At 39.8% G+C, this 27,865-nt stretch overlaps 1 protein-coding gene across 4 annotated transcripts in view; it reads left to right on the top strand.

Moving 5' to 3' along the window:
- Fur2 (furin-like protease 2) overlaps positions 1-27,865 on the top strand; it is a 293,284-nt gene that overhangs the window by 10,499 nt on the left and 254,920 nt on the right. For all 4 annotated transcript variants that reach the window (XM_070671345.1, XM_070671344.1, XM_070671346.1 and 1 more), the window contains exon 2: positions 1,606-2,223. In XM_070671345.1, coding sequence (XP_070527446.1) covers positions 2,044-2,223 — 180 coding nt within the window. In that variant the 5' untranslated portion in view covers positions 1,606-2,043. The remainder of the gene's footprint in view (positions 1-1,605; positions 2,224-27,865) is intronic.

Raw genomic sequence — 27,865 nt, forward strand, 5'->3', positions numbered from 1 at the left:
TTTGACGCTGTAAACATACGCTCGCGTCTATTTCACAGAATAAAGGAATTTGCAATTGAAATTCTATCATAAATTATATTAATCGCGATTCTAATTGCAATTAATTGTTGCTTTTTTTTTTATTACGAAAGAATTTAAGTCCGAGGGTGCACTTGGTTTATTTTATTCATTATTTACAACGTAATATTTTGTGCGCTTTTCTATACTTTCTTAATTAGATAATTATCTATTTCAAACTTCCCGAGGCGTCTTTTACTTTTTTTTTTTTCTTCTTTTTTTTCTTTTTTAATTATAACGTGGGCAAATCGTTTCCGTTAGCTATTTTAGTCTATTTCCTGAATCATTACGAACGGTAACGGTTTCGTGAGAGAGCCCGATTAACTTCAAACTCATGTTCGGCCTTTCCCTCGTTTCGCCGTAACTATCGACAGTGCCGTGGAAACAGACTTCTCCTTTTGCCTTACTAGTCTACCAGTTACTTGCCAAACTTCAACAGCGACTATATAGATACGTATAGTCGATCGTATGGTTCACAATCGAAATTTGATCATCGGAAGCTTTTGCCACGCGCTTCAGCAAGTTCGACTCTAATTCTCTTCCTTATTCTTGCCGAATTCAATTTAATCGCGTAACGGCCAATTTTGCCGTCACGAGTTCGGAATCATTTCTAGATTTAGATCGAAATATGGCAAACTTTTTTCCCACGTCGCGCGCCATGCTGGCTTTCATAATTTTACGTATATATATTTTTTCTTTTCATTTATATATTTTTTATTTATTTATTAATTATTATTAATTTTTTTTACCAAGAAATTGACTCTCCTCTGCTCGTAATGACATCGATCCGTATGAATTAACTAAAATATATATCGAACGTTATTAATTACTTGCGAATAGAGAAAATGGACGGTGGAATCTGCTATTGTAATACCATCCATTAAGCGGTTAACCGAAGATTACCGCGAATGCGCTTACGCAAGTTTAGTTGTATTTTGTCATGATGGTCGCCCCAGCATCATCATAATCATCCCATCGCGCCGATGCGTTTTGTTGCGATATAATCATTTATTTGCGCGTCCCGCTAAATGGGTAAGTGTGTCGAACCGGTATTACGCACTCTGTTATTTGCAAAACAATTGCGTCATCATACGTCGTCGTTTCGCGGACAAAGGATTCGGTTATTAAATAATACGTGCTGTGGGTTCCTCTTCTCGCTCCTCTTCTCGTTCTCTCTCTCTCTTTCTCTCTCCGTGTCCCTGTCTCTTTCTTTACACATATACACGTTCCTTTTTCCCTCATCCGAGAAACGAGAAATAGGGAGGAAGAGAGGACGCGACGTACAGAAAGAGGAAGGAAGTTTACAAACATTCGCGCGGACGCGCGCACGTCCATGGCGAAACATTGTAATGCAAATCCGCGACGCGCACGTCAAGAAGCAGGAAAAACGAACTCTCTCTCCCTCCCTCCCCTTCCTCCCCCTCGGTGACAATTAATATCACAACGCTCGCGCCCGCAAGAATTCCCACCGCGTCCTTCCGACTCCGCGCGCGTGACGCGAATGCACACTCAACGTTATAACCTGCGGTTTTCCTCTTTGTGTTGCAGGGTAAGACCAGCCCACCCGGACCGACGTCTCGCCGCGTACGAGGAGGAGGACGACGACGACGACGACGGCGAGCGAAACTCTCGCGCGGCGGCACCGCCGTTCTCGTTTTCCCCGCGACACGACTTCATCCGTCAGCGACGTGTTCCTCACTTCTCGTTGCTTTGCGGCAAACGCGCTCTCCCGAGGGAAGGTGTGCAAATCCACCGTCAAGACTTCCGCGAGTTCCGCCGAGCATTGAAATCGGCGTGTCGCGCTGCCGCGATTACCCGCCCGCGTATTCGCGAGCCCGAGACAGACGCGGAAACGTTTCGTTCGGGCACCGTGCCCTCTTGTCCGCGACGCGTTAATCGCGAAAGTCGCGCAGCGCAACTACAGTGCCGTGGGATACCCGTCCGGGACAGTCGTAAAACTTACCGCCGTCATTCACCGTCGACGACATGATCCTCAGAGTGACGTTGTTGATTGTGTGCACGCTGCTGGCTGCAGTGACATCCGAACCGAGACCAAGGTCGCGACCAGTGCCGATCTACTCGAATCAGTTTGCCGTTTACGTGCCCAGCGGACCGGAGAACGCCGACGAGATCGCCCAGGAGCACGGATTCGACAATTATGGACAGGTAAGTCAACCATTACTTTTTCCACGTGCGGCGAAAGCAAACGAGAACATCGCTTTAATATCTACGCCGGGTATTACGAACAGAACGAAACAACGCGCTGCGAATAGTTAAAATATCTCGCGTGCAGTTTAATATTTTTATAAAATTTTCCCAATTAAAAATATATGAAATATTTTAAAATGTGTTTATATGAAAAATGTTCATTAAATTTCGCTGGCGGGAGTTAAGATAATTGTTTTAATTTCTATGAGGAATTACTTTATAATTTTTGTAATTTAGGGCGATGTTCTCGGGCTGATAATGTCTCTTCGTACTTTGCGCGAGATTGTCGGGAAATTAGCTTTTGACAACGCGCATTCGTCGTTCTCTACGTCGAGTTGCATATTGACGTTTATCTGCCCCGGCGCCGATGATGAGATTAGATGCTCCGTTACGGGCGATGCTACACGGTCGTGTTACGAGATCATAGACGGGGAAAGGGTGTCGATCATGTCGAACGGGTTAGGGGAAAGACGCAGGCAGGGGACTCGATCTAACGAGACAGATTGGATGGTGGCATCGCCCGAGGGTTCCCCCAATGTTATTGTTTGTATCAGAAATGACGATAGAGACTATCCCGCGTAAGATATTCTTCGCAATTTCTAAAGTGACGATATAATGATGCGCGAGTAAAAGTCACGAAGATTAATTTAATTCGCGGGATTAAACTTCAGCGATTTTAATTCGCGAGTCGGAATTTTTATTTTTAAAATTACTGCAAAGTATCCTCGTGTCACGATGAACGTGATTAAAATGACAGGATGGAGATTAATTATTTCTAAATAGAATTTATATGTTATACATAATAGAATAGGTTTTCTAAAAATGTTAATATTATAACGACGTAAAATATCACTTTTATTAATATCTATTTTAATTTTAATTTTTTAAAAATATTTTTTTTAATAATTTTTTTTTAATTGCACGAGTTGAAAGTGATTAGAGACGAGTATAGTAAACATTTAATGCTAGTTACGTTGGTTAAATCTTTGCCGAAGAAAGATTGAATATGACTAGGCCTATTCAGTAAACGAAACTGATTAAAATTTACAACGTAATCACCTTGCGTGTCGACGGTGTGTTAATCGGTGCTTAACGAACGCCACTCTAATTTCTTTAAAGTCGTGGACGGAAAAAGAGTGATCGCCGACGCTCTTAATTTTATTTTGCACAACTGTTCACGCCGTTGTCTACAAGTATAGACGCGAAGTATAGTCAGTTTACTCTTAATAAAGTCGTTGTTAAATATCGTGCCGTATATCCCAAAGTTGTGCATTGCTCTGGTCAGGCAATGGCGAACGTGAGAGAAACATCGCACGCTAAATAGTCGTTTATATAGTTTGATCGCACGCCAAGTACATTCCTATTACTGGACTGTTGCAAATATGCTGAGCACACTGACAGATACGTATGCAGTCTTAAAATTTACGCACAATAAATTTTGCGCGTTCAGTACCTAGGTCGTACTAAATTATATTTCTTTAACAAAAAAATTTAACGACCCATCTTCGTAAATTCTTAATTTTCGACACGTGATAACGTGGGTATCTGAATCTCGCGAAGAAGCTGCGCCATTAAGGAGAAATTAAAATTACGAAATTGAATATTCATGTCACTTTTGACAGCTCATGGAGTTATTTTCTTTTCGCAATTTTATGGAAAAAAAAATTCTTTAAATTGAATAGAAATCTGGTTACGCCACGGATGAGTTTCAGCTTTTAAATTTTATCTCGTATCCGTCATCAAGTCATTCAGATTGCACTTTTCATCCGGCATTTCAGTTGTGTCACATTTGAAATGTAAAAACGTCTCTATAATGTACAGCTTTGAAATATCATGCAAACGACGTCACCGTAGTAACTGTATCTATACCGGGACGTATAAAAGTAGCGTGATATATGAAATAGTTTCTACTCATATGCTGACCGCACAGGTTTTCTCATGACCAGATCTCTGTCAAGGTTCTCAGCATTCGTGCGATTTGCATTTGTATCATGTAAAACACCGGTTACGACATTAATTCGCCGCGGTAAAACAATTGCGTAACCACGCGGATTGAAAGTGGTGAAATAGAAAAAGTAATTTTAGCCTCAAACATAAATTACGTGTAATTATGAAACGTATCATATGTTCGGAATAATGCTAGAATTGAAATCAAGCTCAGGTGAGGAAAATTAAATTGCACCACGGAGTAAATAGCATCGATTACACCTGAGACAAAGCGCGTTTGATTGAAAAAAAATATTAATACTTAAATAATCGCGCCGCTTCGTGGAACGTCTCGTCGAAAATGGTCCACTTTGAAAAAACTAACTGTCCGAATTAAATTCCCGTCTCGCGGCCGCTCTTATCCCTTTCTTTTTTCCTTTCTTTTTGTCATTGATTACAATGAAAATTCGCGAAAATTTGCACGATGTAATCGAATCGCTGTTTAGCTGCCGGCGCGCGGAAGAGTTTCACCGGTTCTTTTCCTCCGGTATATTCGCGCGGCTCTCGCGTTTCCCCGGTCGCGAGCAATAAACTTTTTATGTCCATCTGTGCCGAGAAGAACTGGAGAGATCGCGCGCTGCTCCCTTGTATTTTCCTTCGCGCTTTAATCCGACGGCGAGAATTTTCGCACGGCGGATTTGACGACGCACTTACAAAATCTGATTCCGTTGAAATGAACGCGAGTAATCGAACCGAGTCGAATGTCGTTACATATAAAATGAGTGAGTTTCACTGTACGATATACGCGATCCTGTTAGCGATATCCCGCGATCTCGGCGGATAAACGAGAAAGTGCGAGCTTCTCTCGCGTCGAACAACTATCTGCCGGATTTAGAATTTTATGGCGAGATAAATTGCGGCAGTGTAGAATATCTGAAATATAACTAAGCGCCCAGGAAATATGAAAAGAGGAAACGCGGTGGGATTGTGAAGAGAATGCATCACTTCTGATAACTTATCGCTTTTGTACGGGCGTAGCAATAAAGTATTACAAGCGTGGAAAATAATGCAATTCGTTTTCTCAAAGAACCATTTGACAGTTGGAAGTCTAAAAAGTTAAAGCGAGAAGATTAAATTACTTTTATCATTGTTTAATAAAGTGCGCCCCGAGTGCAATTGCAAAAATGTCTAATAGACTTTTAATTTTAAGAGAGCTTTTAATTACTTATATCTTTAAAGTCTCGTGAAATGTGCGGCTTTTAATAACGCGAGATTTTTTTTTTATTTAATTTGTAATGTTGAAACGGTGAAAAATAATAAAATATTACTTTTTTTCGAAATTCGGTTTTGAAAGAATTCTCTCAGATAATTAAGAAGATTATTCCTCATAAGTGACAAAAATGTTACAATTAGAAAGTTTCTATTGCTTCTGTATAGCTTTTAAAATCGCCTTTTAATGCGATAAAAATAGTAATCCTGTAGACCGGTTGTCCACGATAGAAATCTCATGCTCGACATTTTTCCTCCGCGAATCTTCCTCTGTATACGAGCCGGTAACATGCCGGGCAAACATATATTGATTCAACCGGGAAACACCATCGACACGGCGAACGTCGAGGGAGTCGTTATTTCTCGCATATAACAGTTGACGTTCCACGTGAGACCTATATCGTTCGCATTCGTCCTTTTTAGTCGCCTACCGTGAATTCGTTGTAAGTGATTTCGCTAACAACGGGAAGGCATCTTTGACAAGAGATGAGTCGAGAAGCGGGCGGAAAGAGACGCGCGTAATCGTCATGCACCTAGCGTATATCGACGAGTAGTTGCATTTGCTCGACCGTGGTAATAAACTTTTATCTCGCGACACGTATTTGTGGAGAGCGCGCTGCTCTCTCTTTCTCTCTCCTCTCTTTTTCGTCGTTTCGTTCTCACGCTTCCGCGTGGTCGTTCCTCTTTGCGACCGGAACTCGAGGCTGACCGGTGGTAGGAAGAAGGGGATGCGAGGGATAGCTAGTGGGACGCGGTGAAAGCAAGAGGCTTCGCCATCCCGTACGTCATCCCCGGACGAGATAAAAACTTTAGCGCTCGTTGTTGAAAAAATGTAGCCGCTGCGCGGGATGGTGAAGCGAGAGAGCGATGGAAGTACCGCGAGAAAATCGCAGAAACTACCCGCGTTCCCGGTCGCGAGCCCGAGAACGGACATGTCGCGTATCGCGCGGCGGAAACAACGCGTTTCGTGGGTTGAAAATTGCTTCTTTTTTTTTTTAACGTTACATTAGAGCGCACGACTATAGCAAGTTGGTGGCTGCGCGATTCCTTGCGAGAAGGGGATAAAAAGCGCGCAAACTTCTGACAGCCCCGAACTTCAGCAGTATATATTACCTTTACAAAGTGCTAGTTCCGGTTAATAAGAGTGGAAACAAGCCGACATGCAGTTTAGACAAATTAGACTTGACGGCACGATTTTTCTATGAATCTTGTTTTTCGTCGCCCACAATTATAATAATTTATTTAGAAATTTAATTGGAATTGATATTAGGAATAAAAAAAATTATAATTTTAACAATTCATACACAAAAATTCTTTTTAAAGTATAGACGTTTAAATCACCTTTTCTATTTTAACAAAATCGAACGGAGAGAGTAGAACTCCTTTTTCTTTTTTTTTTTTTATTTTATTTTTCAGAAATTCTATTTGTAGGGTCGATCAATTCTGTCGCTTACCGTAGGGTGAGTAGTTGGACGGGTGTTTTAGTACTAGGTGATATGTTGCTTAAGCGACAGGCGGAAAGAAGTTCGCCGAACTATGCCGTTATTGTGCGATAAAATGTTGAACCCGCGTTCGACAATTGCTTCGCCGCATGACTTCATAATGTCCGCTTCGTCCGAGCATGCGGCCGGGGACAGAAGCGTATGCAAATTCATGAAATCCGGCTATTATGTAAAGCGGAGAGAAACATTGGCAGCTGTATCAGGATATTTTGCGAAATCCATTGACGTAACGTAACAGAGAAAATTATGTAATATCGTATACAATTTTATTGCAGACGTCAATAATTAATTACAGTAACGCGGTAATTTGACCATTAATTTAACGCGGAATACAAAATCGTACTCTTACCTTCCGAAACATCCGAGATAAAATCTTATAAAATAATTCCTTGCAATGTAGCTGCTTCACTTTAATATTTCCTTATCATGCATTTATAATCTTTTCAACGAGAATAAAAAATAAATCAATAAATAAAAATTTACGCGAGAAATTAAAAATCGAAAAGAATACTCAGAGTTTTACAGATTTCAAGATCAGTTTTTCGGGCAGTTAAGCCGGATTGGCACGATTCCACTGGCAAATAACTTTATAGCAACAAATTCGATAAATTGAAGTCCGCGAAATTTCGTGCATAAGGGCGTTAATAAAGTTTCGCCTCATTTCCTACTTCGCTAATAAGTTTCGTCCAACTCGGGTAAACGTTCCTCCCGCGAGTTATCTGTCGGGACGGACGAGAGTATCTGGAGACAGGGCTAATTGCGCTTCACGATGACGGGGACGTGGGGAGGGGGGGGGTTTGCCGAAGTGAGCTTGAAATTAAAACATATTAGGTCCGATCAGCGCGGCGTTTCGCGTCGAACGTGGCAGGAACCGAGTTTCGCGTGGCACTTCAGAGTTAAGCTAATTGATTATCCTTCCGCCGGCGGCGGACCTCCCGCCCGTAATCGCGGGTATCAAATTTCTCGCTATACCTGTTACGTTTCGCAAGGAGCAAGAACGCGCGCTTAGGTTTGCCAGAATTTACGGCGGGTTAGTAACGCGATTACTCTTCCCGGCTCTGCGGCGGGTCTGGCATATCACGAGCATCCCCCGGCCCGACTCCCTCCCCCCCCGTGTGTGTCTCTTCCTCCCCTGTCCGCCCCTAAAATTAAGCGCGGAGTCTAAATCTTTTATCGCGATTTCCCGTCAGCCGTGAATCTTTCCTGTCGCGTACGAAACTTTTAAAAACGCTGTGCTTTGGGCTGTCTTCATATTATTTTCGTACCGCGATACACTCGAAATTTGACTTAATAATAAAAGGAAAAAAAAAATTACGATATCGTTTGCGACATCGGGGAGAAAAGCTCCAGACTGCGCTTAATTGCAAAAAAGTCCGCGTAATATCAAACTAGATCTCCCGTAGGGAGAGACTAAAACGTTACTCGCGCGCGAAATGAGGTCACGCTATTGACACGCGTGTCATAATATACCAGGCCCGTATAATCGCGAAATCAAACTGCCGGCGGTATCAATTGTTTCGCAAGACAGGCAATTAAGCTCGTCGGAATTGACTGCGGGTCGGTAACACGATTATTCTCTGTCTCACTTCCTCTTTCGCTGTCTCGCGTAAACCGAGTCAGGTCCAATGGCCCCTGCCTTCTCCGTGATGGCCCGAACTCGAACACGGCGGCGTTAGATTACGATCGCACGACGTTATGAACGATAGCGAGAATAGATCCCGGGCCGCGGCAGTCCGACCGATGACAGCCGGGTGCGTGTCGCGAGCGCGAAGGGAGTTGCGTACATAAACTCGTCTGCTCCGAAATACCCGCTCGTTGCATTACGAGGCATTAAGGCGAGGCCGTTCGCGGAGAAAGGATACGCGAAGGTTTTCCCACGTGTATAACCGTGCTCAAGGCACGTCAATCTACCTACGGGGTGTTTCACGTAAGCAGTCCCGTGGTTCGTACGACGGATTTGTCGCGCAAGTCAAAAAGCAGAATTTATAACGCGTAATATTACAAGCATTAATAGTAACTTTTTTTATTTTTTTAAATATTAATTTTATTAACGTTTTAAGTAAATATTTTATTCAGAAGAAAGTACAACACAAAAAAAAAATTGTTTTCTATTTCACGCGTTATAAGAAGCAGTCTACTATTTTAATCTTTTCTACTCAAAACTACAATTTCAAATCGCATCTCCCACTGAACAGAGATTGCTAAATTCGATTTAAATTTGGGTTCTCTCCGCCCGCGCAAAGTTTTATTAAGGTCTAAGTTCCAATGTTACTTGATGAAATGCTGAAATGAATACTGCCATAATTCTCCCCGAAGATAGAACTTAGAATAAAGTTGGCTTAGTTGGAACTCATCACAATGCTTTGTGCTAATGTATAATATTGTATTAAGATATGCGTAACCGAGCTGTTTTACGTGAAACGTACTATACTTACTCTCCGTTGTCTATATTTTTACACCCACGCTACGTAGTACCTGTATATATATTTTTTTTTATATATTATGGTATAACCGGCGTTACGTTACATATTTTTCCATCACGACAACAGGCTACCACGTTCTTTTCCTTTCTTGCTTGGGAAAAACACACGAGTCGATCGCTCTTAGGATCGCGGTACGACGCTCTTAATAACGATGAAATCGTTGTCCGGCTTTAATGAGATTGAAGTAATGACATTTAGAAACGCAATGCAAGAAAATGCCGAGTGCAATTTTCTAGATATTATTTCTTCATCGTTCTCGCTAAACGAACGAAAATCCCTGCTAGAGTGAACGTCTAAAACAAATCGAATAATAATAGTATAGCAAAATAAAATCTCACGTCCCGTTAGTCTCACAGTCGCGACAAGAAATTAACGTAACAGATGCTCGAAAATTTCTCGTTAGCTTGGAGGGTTGATAAAAAAATAATAAAAAAAAAATAGAAAAATTCTGCGAGATGATGAAACGCTTTCCGGCCAATGGCGCTCGGTGTTGCGGACCGAAGATCGGGTCATCAAAGTATAAAAATAAATATTAGATACATCGGGAGCGAAAGGAGGATTGGACGGTCCGTTTGGAGGGTGCGCTCCTCCAGTTCCAGATACGCCCTGACGCATGACGGGATGTTATCGTTGCCGACTTTATACCTGCTGTCACAATTTCTACGAATCGTTTTATCTCGGCAGACCGTGGAAAATCAGTTTCCTTCCGCGTCGCTCGTTCTTACCCTCCGCTATCCGTCGTACCTTCGCCTGCGAAAACCTCCCGATTTCCCGTATGAACAATATTTTTTCACCTTTCTCCTTTCGCGTTTCGATTTTTCCTACAGTTTTTCTGTCGGTCCGGTTCTGCTTAGCTTTTATAGAGCGGAACAAATTTGTGCGTCGTGCAACCGCGCGAGTCTTTTGAGTAGGTTGAGTGGGCGAATTTTGAAGAAAAAAATTAAAAAAAAAAAAAATAATAATATAAAAAGAATCCTGTATTACAAGATGCAACGTATTTGTAGCTCACTCGCTTTTACTAATATTCGTGGATATACCTTGATACGAAACTAATTTTTTTCCTTCCTTAGTCTCGCATTTATAAAGCGAGATCGTTGCGTCACACGACTTTGTACTCATATTTTCTCGAAGGAAGACGGTAATAACGAGTCAAGACGTACATAAGCGGCTTACGCCAGGAATCTGCACTTGCACTCGAGGTGACTAGGTATTAAGATGCAAAAGATATGCAGCTTCGAATTCTTTCCCCGGCTTATACACGATGTGCTAATTTTATTGTATTATTGCAAAAACTGACAAAAGAGAAAAAGTGAAGAAAATCATTCTCTGCAATTCTGCCAGTAATTGCAATTTAATGATTACGTAGGGAAGTCTATTTTCTCTGGCTTTAGAATTTTTAACTTCAGACAGGATACATCACTATTTTATTTTTCCGGAAATTAAATAAAGATTTAGATTAAAAAGATTATACATTTTTTAAAAAGCGATGTTTGAATGTATAAGTAGTCGCGAATTAGAAATTAATTAAGTTTTACGCGCGCGAAGAAAGAACGATCTTTTGCTTTATTTTTGAATTTATAGTTAAATGTTAATAGAAATATTGTACAAAAGTTTATAAAGGTTTAATTTTTTTTTTTAATTTTTTATTAATGCGCAAAAACAAAGCGCGCTTTAAATTCATGAAATTTTCAGTGCATTTGAAAGTTTGCAAAATGCGTCTACACTTGGCGTGCATTTGGGTTATGCATTATACATAAATCCTAACCGCGTTACGCTGTGATTAAGGATCGAGTTTATGCTCCGGCTCGATTTAGGATATTTATTGAATGTTTGTATCGTTGACGGGGATGTACCGCGGCGGGATTTTATGCACCGCGTTGTTTCGCAGTTTCCGCCAGAATATGTTCTTAGTACGTACAAGACGCAGTTTCGCAGCTAATTCGCAAGGGAAATCGTGCTTCTGATGCAAATTTCGCGAATGCAAATTACGCGCGAAAGTGTCAAAGTCTCTCCGAAAGTATAACTTACGTTACGTCCGAAATCACATAGTTCATGTATATTTAAGAGCCCGCGGCATACGCTAAATTATGCATTCTGATATTTTTGGCGCAACACTCTCCCTGGGATCGTCTCTTACAAACGAATCATTTGTTAAATATATCACGCGCGGGCGATTCTTTCCTTAAAGGTGCGTGAACGCTCAATTCGTTCGCGAACACCGAACCGACCAACGAACCCCGAACATTCGCAAACAAATCAATCGCCGCAAAAAATAAAAGAACGCCGTTAACAACGCGCATCACCGAGGAATGTTTGCGGTCGCTTTGTTCGTTCGGTTTTCGTTCGCTAAGTGTATATACCTTTAATCGAAAAATCAGAATAATTATAGTGGGAACGCATACGAAATAATCCGTAAACTAGTGGTGAATTATTGGCTTAAATTGTTTATTATTTAGCGGCTAAATGTTTGATTATTACTCATGCAATATACGAGGTTTATTGTGTGGTTTTGCGTTAAACCTCAAATGTACATTTTCAATTAAAATCGGAAGCGGTTATTTCTCCGCTGCGCACGGGGGCTTTATCGGATAGTTTCTTTAATTGTAACAACCAGCGATTATAATCAAATTATTTATACATCTAATGAAATTTGCGGAATATCAACGCGCTCAGAGATCGGTTTAGTTAATTTAGAAATTTTCGGTAGGTGATTTTTTTACATTGAAACAATTCTGTGCGTTCATGCGGTGTATCGATTTTAATTGAGAGGTATTTTCAAATTTACTTTTGATATTCAACTAATATATGCTAATATACCGTAAATATCTCTGCAGATTAGCATTATAATACGCTGGCGTTTAGGCGAGCTTAAAAAGACCCCGTATTCGATGATCGACGAGGCAAACATGTGGTGTTGTTTGTTTAATTGACGCGTGATTTGGCCATAGCGATATTAGTACGGCCCGTCATGTGTGATATTCAAATCCCTCATGACACGTCTAAACAATTAATTATAATGCAGCTGTCTATAATCAATCAATTTTACTCCCAGATCACGTATATACGTTTTAATCGAAAATGTCGTTGCTAGTATTGGAAATTAACTATTGACAAAAATTTAAAGCAGACCCGATTAAAAATAACTGTCGCGAACACATTGAGTCTGTGAATTAAGAATATTCCTTTTTTTTTTTTTTTTTTTTTTTTATAAAGGTATTTCGAGAACGATGTTTTCCCTTTTATTCTTTTACTCGATCGAAACTCTTGTTGGAAGTTCTCGGTTTAGATATCGACAGTTTTAATGTCTTTATGGCTTTAATGTTCGCGAATACCTACAATTTTCATATCGCTTCTATTTGACGGGAGTTTCCGTCGGAAATTTGCCGGGCGCGCGCGCTGACCGCAGCATCCGCGATCACAAATCGCCGCCGTGGATCGAGCCTCGCGTATATCGGGCAAGTTGCGAAGCGATGGCATACTTGGAATTATTCGGGCCTGGTTTCGCGAAACCAGGCCCCCCGCACGTGTGTGCCATACGTCATCGTATATGGAGGAACCGGTATCGCGAGAAAACCGGCGGGGCGGGTCATTTAACGGGGTAATTGTACCGTTGTCGAGAAACAGATGCTGCGCTCTCGGTATTGAACGCGCGCCGCTCCGTTTCTTCAGACGACGGGCGCAAAAACAGAAGTCGCCTGAGACCTACTGTCTAGCTAGGCACCGTCACCTTTACGCGAGTCCATTCTCTCACCTTACCTCCCGCATATCGGTATCTGCCGTTCATGTTCTCTTCTCTTTTTTCAATTTTTTTTTTTTTTTTGCCGCGCGTACATCGTATACACACGTTCATCCTTTCACTTACTCGATATTACCGAGATTATCTTTCGTCTTTCTTATTTTTTTATTTTTTAAATATTTTTTTTAATATTCATACACTCGCTCCTTCGTACGTGTTTGCTCCGTTGCTAACTTACGCAAGTATTTCTCTCTCTCTCTCTTTCTCTCTCTCTCTTTTCGGCCCCTGCGTCTCGTCTGGCTAGTTCTTCCGATACGATTCCTGGCACTGTCGTAACCAGATGTTTGTCCCACTAGGGGCATCCGCGTCTAGTACGGGCAATAATGAACGATTCTCGTGCGCGTCTGCGAATCCAGGCAATTTCGAAAAATATCACGCGCTACAATGGCGCGGATTGGACATGTCCCTGGCCCTCTCCTCGGCCGTGTCGAACATTTACCGTGCTCGTTTACCGTGGACGATGTCGCCACACCGTTGCTACGCGCGCGGATCGCATTTTACACGATTCCCATATCACATATCGCGTTATTTTCAACAAAAATCCTAGTTCTTAACTAATTTTTTTTTTTTCTTTTTTTTTTTGCTGCTGTAAAATAACTTTTATTCGCCGATATTAATAAACACGGGAAATTCAAATTAATGTAGACTACACCGCAAGAGAGAGAAACTTTCTTCATTGATGAAAAAGTGGATCTCGTACCAAATGAGTGAAAGTATTTGGACTTTCAAGCGAATTCCTCCGCTCGGCACCGACACTCTTTGGGAATATTTTTCAAATGACAAAATGCCGGGACGTACCCACACTTTACCATCCCACCTGCCGCGTTAGAAGCCACCGTTCGTCGCGCAATAATTTCGAAAGCCGCTGGTACATCCGCGGGTACTTCATTATTCCGTGAATATACTGCACGCCAGATAAACGTACGAGACCGCCTTGCGTTACTTTCGGTTGACGCTCGCCCGTCGATCTCGAATTTATGTTTACGATAGTTGTTGGACAGTCACCCAGTATATACGGCATTGAGAAAAGTCGCTCGTTGATCTACCCCACAACCGGAAGGTACTCCAAGAAGTCGACTCACGCCGATTACAAAGTTTATGGCCGAGCTATAACATTACTTGCGCGACGTCACAGAGGCCCTCTCCTCGTGTCTCAAGGATAATCGGTGCCGTGCGAGGAATTTATCATTCGATACCGAATACCGAAGTGACGATCTCTACGAGATTAAGCGGAGTTGTCTGATTAATTTAATTTTTTTTATTTATTAATTTTTTTTCGCCGCGTAATGTACATTTGAGTCTAGAGAAAAATTCAGGTGTGAGATTTTACGTACGTGTGCGTGCATGTGTACATTGTACAAGCATACAATTATACGATATGTACTTAATGTTAATATTAATATTCGTTTTTAATTTAGCGGAAATTATTACTGCTATGCTGATATGAATAATATATTATTAATTCACAAACATATGCGTTTTTCTATGTATAAATGTAAAATTAATATATTATTAATTATATAGTTATTGATATTGTAATATATATTAATAATTTTATTGGATTAGTTTATGAATACGTATTTTACTTAATATAGTTTGAACTCTTGCATTTTACAAGCGGGATACTGATTTGCAGATGACGCTCTCTTAACTATTTAAAAAAAAAAATTGAAATAAGATATCGCGAGTGATACTTATTTCCTTCAGCTGATTAAATTTAGTTTCTTTTCTAAGTACATAATATCTTAATTATTATGCGACTAAGTGTACATTCCACAATTACGTAAAACTCTTCTTTCTTTCTTTTTTCCACTGTCTTTCTTTTTGGCGAAATTTTCATATTTTCGCGACGCGCATTTTGAACAATCTTGTTTAAAGGGCCCTTGAATTTTTTAGAAAAGACCACGTCGATATTCGATTAAAACATGCCTATTCGCAACATGTCACTCATGACAGATCCGCTTATCCGTCGGAGAACAATTTTCGAAAGGGTCGACCCGCGGCGCGTTACGAAATAACTGGATTACACCCGCCCGCTGCATTTACGCGTGCGAAGCCCTCCACGTACTTAGTCGTGTATTTCGCGAGCGTACATTAAAGCCGGCTTATTTATTAAACTAGTATTACTCTCCATTATTCCCGCGCGCAACACACGTTGCGCGTACCGAGATAAATGCCGTGGATTATGGTCGAGGGGGGAGGGGGAGGTGGACGGAAAACTGGGATGGGAAAAGGATAGGAGGCTCGAATGCAATTTCTCCACTATCTCATACGCGTTTTCTCCGCGTTATTGCGCACATTATCGGCGAGCGATACTGGAATTAACGCGCGGGTGGGCGCCGTCCGCGAAAAATCGCGCGCGCGGGCACGTTTTTCATCGCGCCCGCATTAAAGAGCATTCCGCCGACCGTGCGTATTAATTATCGCGAAAATTAATGGGCGAGATTAATGGGTGAAATTAATAAGTCGTCCGTATCGTAGGTGCGTATATCTTCTTTTTTTTATCTGCCCCGCGTAAACCTCTCCATGCTCCGCGCCGAGAGAAAAAATAATCAGCTGCAGCATTCTTGAACCCGACCGCGAAATGACGTAATGTTCCTACCGATGAATACGATAAACTCAATTATAGTTCGCTCGCTCATATTTATCGTTATAAGTGACGTAAAAATTGTGGCCGGGTCCGAAAGCGAGTGTCATTCTTCTCTCTCGGCAGCGCGACCTACATATTTACGCGCGCGCTCCCGCCCGGCGCTCTCGTAGGGCCGGAAATTTCAGTCGGAGGTTTGATTATAGGAAGTGTGCCTGGTAGCGAGAGAGCTAGGAAAAAATTTACGCGATCTTTTCTCCGTTTGCGATGCATTGGGGGTGGCTCATTTGGAATTCACGGCGGGTCGAAGTGCCCGCGCGCCTTTGGCCACGAACGCCTTTTAATTACACCCGGTATTTAAGAGCGGTCAGCGTAATTATTATATTTCCGCGTCGCGTATAATCGCCGCTTTATGATTCCTTCTCTTCTTATAACCTCGCCATGGAAGTATCCTCGCGACCGCTCGCGCAACGTAAATGCGAAGTCTTCGAAATTAATATAGTAAAATTCATCGTTAATTTCCAGCGAAATTGTGTCGTATATTATGTGATACAGACACTTTGTTGATTATCGATGCTTTTACTCCCTCAGCACCGATATTTTGCATTAACAACATTTGCCGATATTTCAATTATTAAACAATGTTGCTTGCGAGATAATGAGAATAGCAAGTTAATGCAATTCTGTTTATAATCCGGGATAATCGAAAAATACATAATTGTATCAACTTGCCATTCTCTCGTTATTTGTAATAATTAGTAGCGATAACAATGTTTTTCATTTCAATGGAAACGTCAACATTCGTAGTTAATAAAATGTTATGGCAAAACGGGGAAGGATATTATAGCCTTGTATAATATTTCTATATTATATATACACGTACTCAATGATAAAACTTCGGCGTTTTATTGCGAATGTAATATCTCTTGGTTTAAAATCTGTTGAAATTATCACGTATACGCAAACGCAAATTCGCTCAAAGAGCCGCTCGCGATATTCAATATCGTCAGAGTGCATCGGGTAAAATAGGGCATTTCTTTTTGTCGTAATAATAAATTGCGGGTATATATTGCCTACGATTCGAACAGCCGGCGTTCATTCCGTGATCGATAATCTTACGACGCTCACACGTTTATGCGGTCAAGCTCGTCTGGTCGCGGAGAGGACCGGCGTTCGTCCGATTCGAAAGCAAATGTGTAATTCGACTCTCCGAGGAACGACTTTCACCTTCTTTCGCGGCGATAGCGACTGGCGCGCACATTTCGGCGCTCACTCTCGAAGAGTGCTCCATCCGGTAACACACAAACGTCAGAATATCCTTGCTGTTTCGTTCCGGTAACGTTATGCGCGGCCAAGAAGCTCTCGGGGTCTTCTCGCGGAAGTATTGCGCCGTGTCTGCCAAGCGGGTGGGAGGGGGAGGATAAAAAGAAGGTTTTTATGTATCCCAGGCATAAAAGTGAGATTTTTCGTTTCGTTTCACTCGTACAGATTCGATTCCTTGTTCATAAAAAAAAAGGAAAAAAAAAAAGAAAGAAAAAAAAACCTGTCTCGCCGTTCGTTTGCCGAGTGAGTCGAACGTGGTTGGAAAATAAATAATTCAAATCGCAGATAGGCGGAATAGAGAGAAAGAAGCAGGTTGCGCTGTTGAAAATTGGTGTTCGCGTTACCTCGGACCGCCGCGTTTGCGGGGCGCGATTGTTTCAATCTTGTTCGTTCGAAATACCTATCAGGCCAGAAGACAGTGTACAGAGAACGATAGCCCGATCGCATGTGCGCGAACGTATCGCGTTGAGATATCGTTTAGGTCGAGTACGAAGGAAAATCTGCATGCCTCTGTGACGCGCGATCAATCTCCGAAAAATTAAATTAGCCAACCCGGCGGCTCTACCGTCGTTCGTACGCGGCGCGTTTCAAAATCGACGCGTTTTAATTAAATGCCCTTTGCATCAAATTAATTATCAAAAAAACTTAAATAACAAATTGCTCGTTTTAAAATTGCGTAGTTTTCCCTATGACGTACAAAATTTAGAATAGATCTATTAAAAAGTTGACGCAATTAGTTTAATAAAATTAACAATGTCTTTAAAGTTGTAACATATTCAAGTAAATAATGAAATATTTAGTTATTTCGAAGTGGCTTTTATCTTCTTTAAACTTTTTTTCAACTTTTACCTCGTGCAAGTTTAATACAAGGCTTACCGGAATGTTTAATAAATAAGAAAAACTTGTGATAGATAATGCTCTTTGAGAAAATTTTTACTACGGGCGAAACTTATTTTTAACAATCTATAAGAATCGTTGCTTATAAATGAGACATTTGCGATTTTAGAATACGCACATTAAAATTAATTATACACATTTTTTAAAATAAATTATTCGTTATTAAAAAAAAAAAGGAACGGTAACTATTTCGCAGCTGCTGAAAAAAGTTATTTTCGTATATCCGAACTTTGTTTAGACACCGCATAAAGTTTTGCGATCCGAGAAAAAGCTCTCTCGCGTTTATTCTCCTGCCTTATGACTCATTAAGCACACACTCGCCCGTAAAACTGGTAATTGCAGCGGCTATGCTCACCTCTTTCTTTCTGCTTCTCTTTCGAGCTCGGATACGCAATCTTGCCGCCGAACTCGACGATCTGGTTGACTTACGTGCGTTACTTTCACGCGAGCGGCTGATCTCACCACTTAGCGCATTGTGGGGTTTCATTCGTCTCAATCCGCGGTCTTATCGTGACGAAGCGGGGAAAATAGCTACACTCGCGTGAAAAGAAGTATTGATTTTTATTTATTTAACTTCAGTTTACTCAAGAACTTTGACCTAAATAAATGCAATTCTTACGTTTGGTTTTTGTTAGAGCGTTAAAATTAATTTAAATTAAGTAATTAGGATTAAAAAAAAGTAACAATCGCGCGTATATGAGTATCTTACAGTTTTGCTTTTCTTTTTTATTTTTTTTTTATATTATATCTGTTATGTACCATATACAGTTAGATAGAAATATGTATATGTCGTAAGAGAGGATCGATATTATCGTAAAATACAAATACTTCGCGCGACTTTGATGCTCTACTTGCGCCATAAAATGTGAACACTTTATGGTTGTAGCATTATTTTCCTGGCTTCGCTGAAAAAAGAACTCAATTTCAGCAGTTTATCTTATCGCGTAGTATGTGAATTAAAGAGTTTAATTGTGGCGAAAGTTTTATGTATATTAATAAAAATTTTATTATACTTTTTCTATTTCTTCGAGATAACTGCTTTTTTTCTTTTAATATCAAATGCAGTATCGGAAATAATTTGATATTTTTGTATAGCTAATATAAAAAATGCGTTCATAAAATATTGAGGTATCAGAATCAATCAGCATCGTTAACTGAATTATCAATATTTATAGTAATTTTCTTTTAAATGACTAGTACATTAATGCCATACGTGCATTGAATAAAATATAAATGCAAAATTAAAAAATATTGAAATATTAAGAAATTAAAGACATTTTCCAATAACACGTAATATGCCATATTTTTTTAAATACAAACGCTTTTGTTACGTTGTAATATAATAATTAAATTGATTACTCATAAATTTCAGCTTCTGTCACGCACACACATAAATATTTATAAATAAATCGACGTATTAGTGGCTCTCTAAAAAAAGATTTTAATTAAAAAAATGAATAACAAGGGGGAGACCAAAAAACACGTATATTTAAATGATTTTTTCTGATTTTTTTATAAAGAATTTATTTACATAATACTATTGAATTCTTTGGCATATTTTCGTTCAATATTTTTTTTTTTTTACACCGTCAAAGTAAATTGTACCGATATAGATTTTTTTGTCTCAACGTGCAAAAAGCGGGTTGTATTGAAAGATCAAAAAATGGCATATGTTCCAATAGCGCGGACGTTGGCAATTTTTCAGCATGCTGATTTCGCAACAAGTTTCGCATATGCAAGCGTACGAAATAGTCTTATCTTGACAGTTCTGTTCGAGCCCGATTATTATAATCAAATATACGTTCATGGTGCATGTGCCACCACGTAATCATCTCGACCTCATAAGTGAAAGTTCAAAGAAACATGTTTTTTTCAAATCAATACCGTGTTTACAATACGTTGAAAATGCGAGCTGCAAGACACTCGAGAATAATAGTTGAGATTAAATTGCGTTTGTTCATTCGTGCAACTGGAACACGATCGCGCTTGTTGATCAAAATGTGAAATCTGTCCGTTGGATTGCAATCAATTCTGTTTTATTACACGGCAGGGACGTTGTGTAATGTACGATCTTGAAAAGTCAATTTTCGAGCGAAATTTTTTGATGGCAATACGCGTTTTACACGTCCCGTAATTTAAATCGATCCAATTTATATTTGTCTCTGTGCATCTGTATGTATGCGGACTTTGCAGCTGCAATAATTAATAAAACGAAGGAATTTTTTCATTAAATCTTTTTTTTTTTTTTTTTTTTTTTTACGTTTGGAATTTTCGCATGTTAAGGATTTTTGCGGGAGAATTAATACAATATTGCATTTCTATAGTGGACAATTGAACTTTGTAGTTTGTAATTATCGATAATTTTTTGCAAATTTATATTTACATTTTTAAATATAAATTTTAATTTAATAATATGCATGCACAATTTTGATCACAAATTATCTCTCTCTCTTTTTTTTTTTCTTTTTTTTTTTAATATGTGATTGCAAGTTATAAAAAATATACATGCTGCAGAGATGAATATTTATTCTTTATTACTTTCCATATAAATAAAAACTGAAGCTCGATTTTTATTTGTACTGCTCATTCTCCAAAAGCGGGGACGTATGGTCACCTAATCCGTAACGCATTAGCGTTGTGTCTACAAAGATGAAGGTTTAACGAGCCCGGCAATAAAGCGCGCTGTAAACTTACCGGTTTATCTAAAGCGCGATCATAAATCTCTATGGTTGGAGGGACAAGCACGCCATTACAACCAGATGCGTAGAATTTACTGTAAACGGTAAAACTATCGCTACGAAATTGCTGACGGATTCAAGCGTTTCGGCGATAACTGAAACGATGATAGTATCATATCTCTAATTAAATTTTAGTCATTGACGTTAAATGTAAATAATTTTATACAATATTATGTTATCAAATATGTCACGATGAAATATCATCGTGACACAAGATAATATGATAACTTAATTTGTTTCGTCATCAAAGAACTTTTTTTTTTTTTAAATTTAATTATGTGTGGCTTGGTTATGAATTATTTCTGGTTAATAACGAGCTCGAAGAATTAGATATTTAAACGTTTGCCGCAGGTCTACTGCGCGTATTGACCTATGTCAACGCGCTCTCGACCACCGAGTTCGCCGGGCCAGCTTGGAAACACACGCACGTGCTCGCTGCTGACTACGGCGGCCCGGTGGCCGGCGAAATCGGCGGTCGAGCGCGCGTTAGCTAGATCACTACGCGCAGTAAACTCGTACGCGGTGAAAAATATTAGATATTTAGCTTTTCTAGCTCGTTATTAGATAATAATAATTGTCTCGCTACATGGGTCGAGCTGGGCAGATATTAAATAAATTTTTTTTACTAGTCGTTCGTTAAGGAATATATTTAATCTACGCGATTTAACTATTAACCGCAAAATCAGAATAGCCGAATGAATTTCTACTCGGGTATATAATTATGTAAAGAAGGAGACTGCTAAACGATAATTTGTATTTTTAATATAATAAGAAAAAGATTTATCGAATTTACTTTCGAAAGAGTTCGGGGTTAACTTATGAAGTTCGGGAAATATCTCCTCGAGTGTCAATAACCCTAACTTTGTCAACATTTGAGCTTCGTGCCCTAAGTTCGTCTCAGTCTTATAGCTATGGACAAATACGGAAACGAGAATCGGCATCTTCTCTCGTCAAAGCATCAGATGCAATTAGCAATCCTGCCGCATTGGCAGACCGAAACTCCGGTCCAACTCTACTCGGCGGCGAAACAAGTTTCCTTACAGATATTAACTCCGAAATCATTCAATCGACATTGAAATGCCGGCATTTGCGAACTACGCCGCGACTCGATATTAGACTTCGGGATACAATTGAACTCCGAAGTCTAATTAAGCGCTTCCCGTGAGAAAATAAAGGGATATCCAATTCGCAGCCGCGAGTGTCGCGGGCCGAGTGACATGTAATACATCTGGTAATTAATACTTTAACGACGACAGTTCGGTAATTTTTCGACGTTCAGCATTCTGGTGTATTAATTAACCGAAAGTTGACGCTCCGTGTAAAAATTAATTGAAAAACAAACTTTCGTCCCGTCTGAAACTTAAATTGGCAAAATTTTCTCGATTTTTAATACCTCGTAGCTAATTTCCTTTTTTTTCTCAATTTTTTTTCAGAGTTCTTTATCTCGCGTAATGACATAAATATTGCGGCGACGAATAATCACTTTTATTTGCGGGCAAATAGATGTTTTATTTTATTTTTTTTTTTTAACTACGCAATTTGGCAAAGTGGAAAACGACGGAGCCGGCGTTTCGTCTCTATTTCACGTTTAACGATCTGTTATCAATTTATCAGTCTCCATTTTTACCTCCTTCCCTTGGTTATTTCGCTATCCGTCTCGTACGCGGGTAACCGCGCGTTTTATATTATCGTCGGCGATGAAGCGTAAATTACCGTCGCGTATTACTCTCCCTTTCTTTTTTTCCCCCGGCGTGATAAAGCTCTACGATTAGATCGCTCGTAATTTTCCCGAACGAAAACGAAACGATGCGGCGTTACACAGTATCTAAAGGGATTAGTTTTACCGGCGATCCGATCCTATCGTTCACCGCTGCCCCCGGTTTGCGGTTGTCGTTGTCATCCCCGATGTAATGCCTTCTTATTCGCGCCTCTGCGCCAATCGATCGATCATCGATGCCCAAATTATCTTAATCGCGTTACCCGAACGATAAAAAATCATTTACCGATTAAATTTGTCCGCGAGTACATACATATTTCATAAACTATGAATTCTAATTCGACGCATATTAATTATATATTAATACTCGCATGAATATTAATTCGTTAGCGTCGATATACTTTCTCACGTATGTCTCGCAGTGATATTTCTGGCGTTTGAAAATAACAATGCTGCCGATAGATAAAATTTTGTTCCTAAATAATTAAATCACGACGCGGAATATTAATAGCCGTGTTCCCAATAAAGAGATTCCGCCTGAAATAAATCTTAAATCTCTGACGAAGTTTGATTTGAAATAAATTTAAATTATTAAAGCTCGCGTTTTGTAACGCGAATCCCGTAAGCGCGATGTGACTATAAATAATATTAATTTAGTAGGCGTAAATGTTGCAACAGTATTAAAGCATCGTAAACATCGCGACCAATTTATTACGCCGCAATCTCCGCGACGAATTTGATATCAAACGTTGCCGCTGCGAGGCGAATGCGGGACGGCGCGCCGGTGCTTGACGCCGTCACACGAATCTCATTGACACACAAGCGACTAATTAGCATATCGAAATGCCCGGACAAATTGGGGCACCGTCGCCGGGAAGATGCGTGTAATCGAGCGTAACAGTGCGTTTGATCTTGCATCCCTTTGCTATCTTGTTACAAGGTAGATTCTGTTGTACGATAACTTCCTATCTAAGATGGCCTGATACAACCCACTCTGGCCGATAACTTTAGCGCCACTGCGGACCGGATGTGTTTTCTCGTTAATTGCCTTCGCAATTAGCAGTACAAATCTTTGATCCGACGCACGCGGGAACGATGATCGAGGAGCCTCGGCCGGGCGTTTCAATTCAGGGCGCGCATTTTTTTTTTTTATTGCGACTGGTACACTCGCTATAATTAACGAAGAACATGGGCTACTCCGAGTGAATCGGTTAGAGCGAACTAATCCTCCCAATAATTACACGTAATTATTAACAAAATTCATTTGTCACGGTCGAAGGATGGAAAAGAAAATAAAGTGTCAAATGGGATCTATTATATTGTAACGGCAAGAATAGCATATAAAGGAAGTAGTTTGCGGCGCGTTTTATTAGACTCTAGAATAATGATCCCCTTGGGACTCCAATTACGAATAACAGAGAAAAATGAATGCCGCCTGTAAGATAGCGGGGAAATTAATGGGACAGATAACAATCAGGCATATAAGTTTTAATCGATGTGCCGCTGGATATGAACTTAGAACTTAATAAACTGAGAATTATAGTCCGTGGCGGGGACTGATGAAAAACGGCTGTTGTGTGTACAGGAAGATGGATTTTCATCGCGCGACCGAGTTTACCTGGAGATAACTAAGTAGATAACTAAGTCGAACGATATATCGATCTTCCTTGCGCGTCCTTTATGTCGTCAGCTTGAGGATCTTGTTACCATGCATACAATCGCTCGCCGCTATCTCATTATCACCGCGCGAGCGTGTGTATCTTCCATACAATGCATCTCAAAAGTTGCGCACGTACGCCAAAGCCGCAGACGCAGATACTCGTAATTAGCTTATCGACGCCGGTAACTTGGGTTTATATTAAAATGTTAATTCGTCATCCGTATCAGAATTTCTATACAAAAATCATTTTTACGGTATGGAATTATCGCCGACGTTCCGTTGCGCTTTCTTTCTTTCTTTCTTTCTTTTTTTTTTCGATCTCGACTTGGAAAAGGCTTTTATTTTAATTGACAGTTATTTAATTTTTCCGCGATTAAATGTCCGCGTGTCGAAGACGTTAATTAGCTCTGTTGGAATATGTCGCGAATAAAGAATTAAATTTTCTTTCAGCTTGAAAAGCTGCCTCGGCAGAATTTTTATTGTAGACTCGCGAGATATTTAGCTGTCGCGCGAACAGGCGGACAGTTATGGACTTGTTCGGGACATCGCGTCGCGATGTAATATCGAACGTGTTCGAAAAGTTGGACGTGACAGCAGTTTTCGTAAACTTCCGCGCCGTATACGAACCCGGCACTCGCGTCGATCGGCGATAACGATAAGCCAAACAGTACGTACGTATGTAGTTTGATATGATTTATTCCCGATTGCTCGTAAATCCGACGAGCGGCGCACGCGTTCGCGTATTCGCCGATTTCTCGTGCCAAGAGTCTCGTGACGTTGCGACGTTGATTTTTCACGCGCACCTATACTCGGCGAACTGATCCCCAAATAGCTTTCGGTTAAACGTAAAAGTAAAATATACAAAATTATATTTCTTCGTGAAAATTTCTCTGTAAAAATTTATGTAATTTTGTAAAATTGAAAATATTTCTTTTCTTCTCTTTCTTTTTTTTTTACAAGCAAAATAATGCTTTGTGAATATTATTAATTAAGTAGAAAAAAATAATTCATAGCGGACGGCAATTAAAATTTCTTCCCGAGCGCTGACTCGATACATTTCGCGAGGAAAGTAACAAGCTGTTCTCAGTTAATGTAATTTTTGTTTCTTCTTTTTTTTTCGATTTTATCTTAACGCTTTGCAAAGCAGGTCGTCACATATTCGAATACGTATAAAAGAGAACGGGAGTATATCGAGAAATGGTTGATTCGCGCGTTGAAGTTCGCTCTACGTCTGATAGCGCAATCTTTCTGTCCCTGCCCCGCCCACCCTTCAACTCTCTGCTCTTCGGAAAAATAAATTCCCAAGATGGAGAGGCCCTCGAAGAGAAGCTCGATCCTCTATCTCTTCAGATGTTCTGTACCTACTTGCCTATCCTTTTTTTTTCCTCTTTTTTTTTTTTTTCGCTCTTCCCCTCTTCTTCATCGAGTTTTCGCGGAGTAACCTGCTACTGCGAGATTCGTTTTGCGGATAGAGATCTCGTTCGGCGAGCTTTTATCCGGTCGAATCGCGAAAGCCGGACGTTTTATTCAGTGTTGGCGCAAAAAACACGCTATTTCCTTTTATTTGCATTTTCGTGTATTGTCTATATTTAATACCAGAACCATTTCGATACGTTGAGATTTTTTGATAAATCTGCATTATCCGGTCTTCATTCCGCATGAGAGATAAAAGGTAAATTTGTTTTGTTAATGCACCCGCAGCCCGGGAAAACGTTGCGCGGCTTCCAAATTCGTAGCACTTGTTGATTTAAATAGTACGGAGTAACGAAAAAGCGATGGGGAAAAATTTTTAAGAATTTCCGCCAACTTGTTTTCAGAAATAAAAAATGTGCCGATAATTTGTTTTCCCAATCGCAAACAAGGAAGTTAAAATATCAGGAATTTCAACGTCGGTACGTGGATTTATTAACGGAAAGTGTTTTCCCGTTGCGTGTACGTTTATTTCTCATGAGCATGATTTGACGTATCCGGATATTGATAACGAGAATTAATATTAGGGAAATTGTTTGTAAAATCGCGAACGTGCTAATTCGCTAATTCGCGCACTTCGGAATGGGAGCATTATAAAAATCACCGGCTTACACGCGCTATCCGATTACACAAGTCAATGTAAAAATCGACAGGCGATTATACGTACATACGTAACGCTTCCGTCGGACAAGCTGTATGCATGAGAGAAGCTAGCCACTAATCCGATTTGTATAATATCGGATTTTCCATTATACATTGACACAAATATCGTGACAGCAATTTCGTTGAACGCCAACAGCAATAGATAAACTTAAATTTTGGCGTGTAATATTCTAACTCGTTATTTTACTTTCCGTCGATTACACGATATTTTTGCGAATTTTATCATTCTTGCCGATGAAAAAAAAAACAGTTAGCTAAATACAAAGCATTAATTTCGTGCAGAATTAATTGAACGAAGGCATGGACATGAAAAAAATCCCAGAATATATAATATTAATTAAAATTGAAAACAATTATAAAAATTTTCGAATAAAAAGTATCAATCATAAACGTGGATACATTCAGGATTGATTTCTTTTTTAAGTATTCGCCGAATTATTGATTTTTTAATATTATTCATATATTAAATTCAAATTAATTAATGACGTCGCGCTGTGAATACTACGATTAATTATACCGTTGTAAAAAGCTGGTTCTTCCACGTTGAATCGAGCAAGTTTGCAAAGAGTTTAAAAAGCTTTTGCCAGCTATCGATATTACGCTGTATTACCTTAATTACTCAAAGCTTTATCTGAGCTTCGACATCAGTTATCGAAATTACCGCGTGACGGAAGGCCGTCTTAGAGAACAAAGAGATACGTTCTAATCGTTTTGTTTAATTTAAAATAGTGGAACGTAAGGGAAAAAAATCTTTTTCTTTTTTTAAGCGAGCGTAATTTACGATTGTATTTATCTCGCGGCAGATCCGTTTTTTGGCTGGAAACGAATTAACTGAATTATTTTATCTCGCCGCGGATTTTTACCGAGGAGATTACATACACTTTGCTGCAGTGATTAGAGTTTTTCTTCTATCTCTTCTCTTTCACGCCATTCATCTATTGAACGACTTGATGGCGAAGTGCTCTCGTGACTGGTGAGCTAATCTTTAACTCGCACACTCTCTTAATCCGTCATATTACGAGATCTCGAAGATGTGCAATTAGCTTTGTCGTTGGCTCCCACCGGTTAAGATTAACTCTCGCGCAATCATTTCGACTCACCTTCGCGATTACGCGCGCTAATTTGCGGTAGACTTTTCTCCGCTCCTCCTTTCCTTTTTATTTATTTATTAATAATTTTAATAATTTTAATAATTGATTAATTTTTTTTAGATTTTTATTTGGCACGTTTTACTTTGCCATTTTATTCTTCTGCCCGTCCAAGCTTTCCACCGTTTTGCTTGCTTTGACTTCTCGCGTTAACACGTGTTACATAATCGCAGAAAGTGCATTATGCGATTTCACGAGGTGTCAATACGACATAATGCCACGCTCGAGGTACCTACGTATTTTATTCTTTTCATTTATGGAAATACATGAATAGAACACAAAGCACGTACTGTCATCATGATCTAATTTGGATAACGAAGCTAGAGTCGGTTTGAATTCTAACAAGAGCACTTCATTTCATATTTCAAATGGATTTGAAATTTATGGTAATTAATGCATTACATATAAGCTTTAAATTAGA

The sequence above is a fragment of the Cardiocondyla obscurior genome, linkage group LG23 (genome assembly GCF_019399895.1).
Source record: "Cardiocondyla obscurior isolate alpha-2009 linkage group LG23, Cobs3.1, whole genome shotgun sequence".
NCBI lineage: Eukaryota > Metazoa > Arthropoda > Insecta > Hymenoptera > Formicidae > Cardiocondyla > Cardiocondyla obscurior.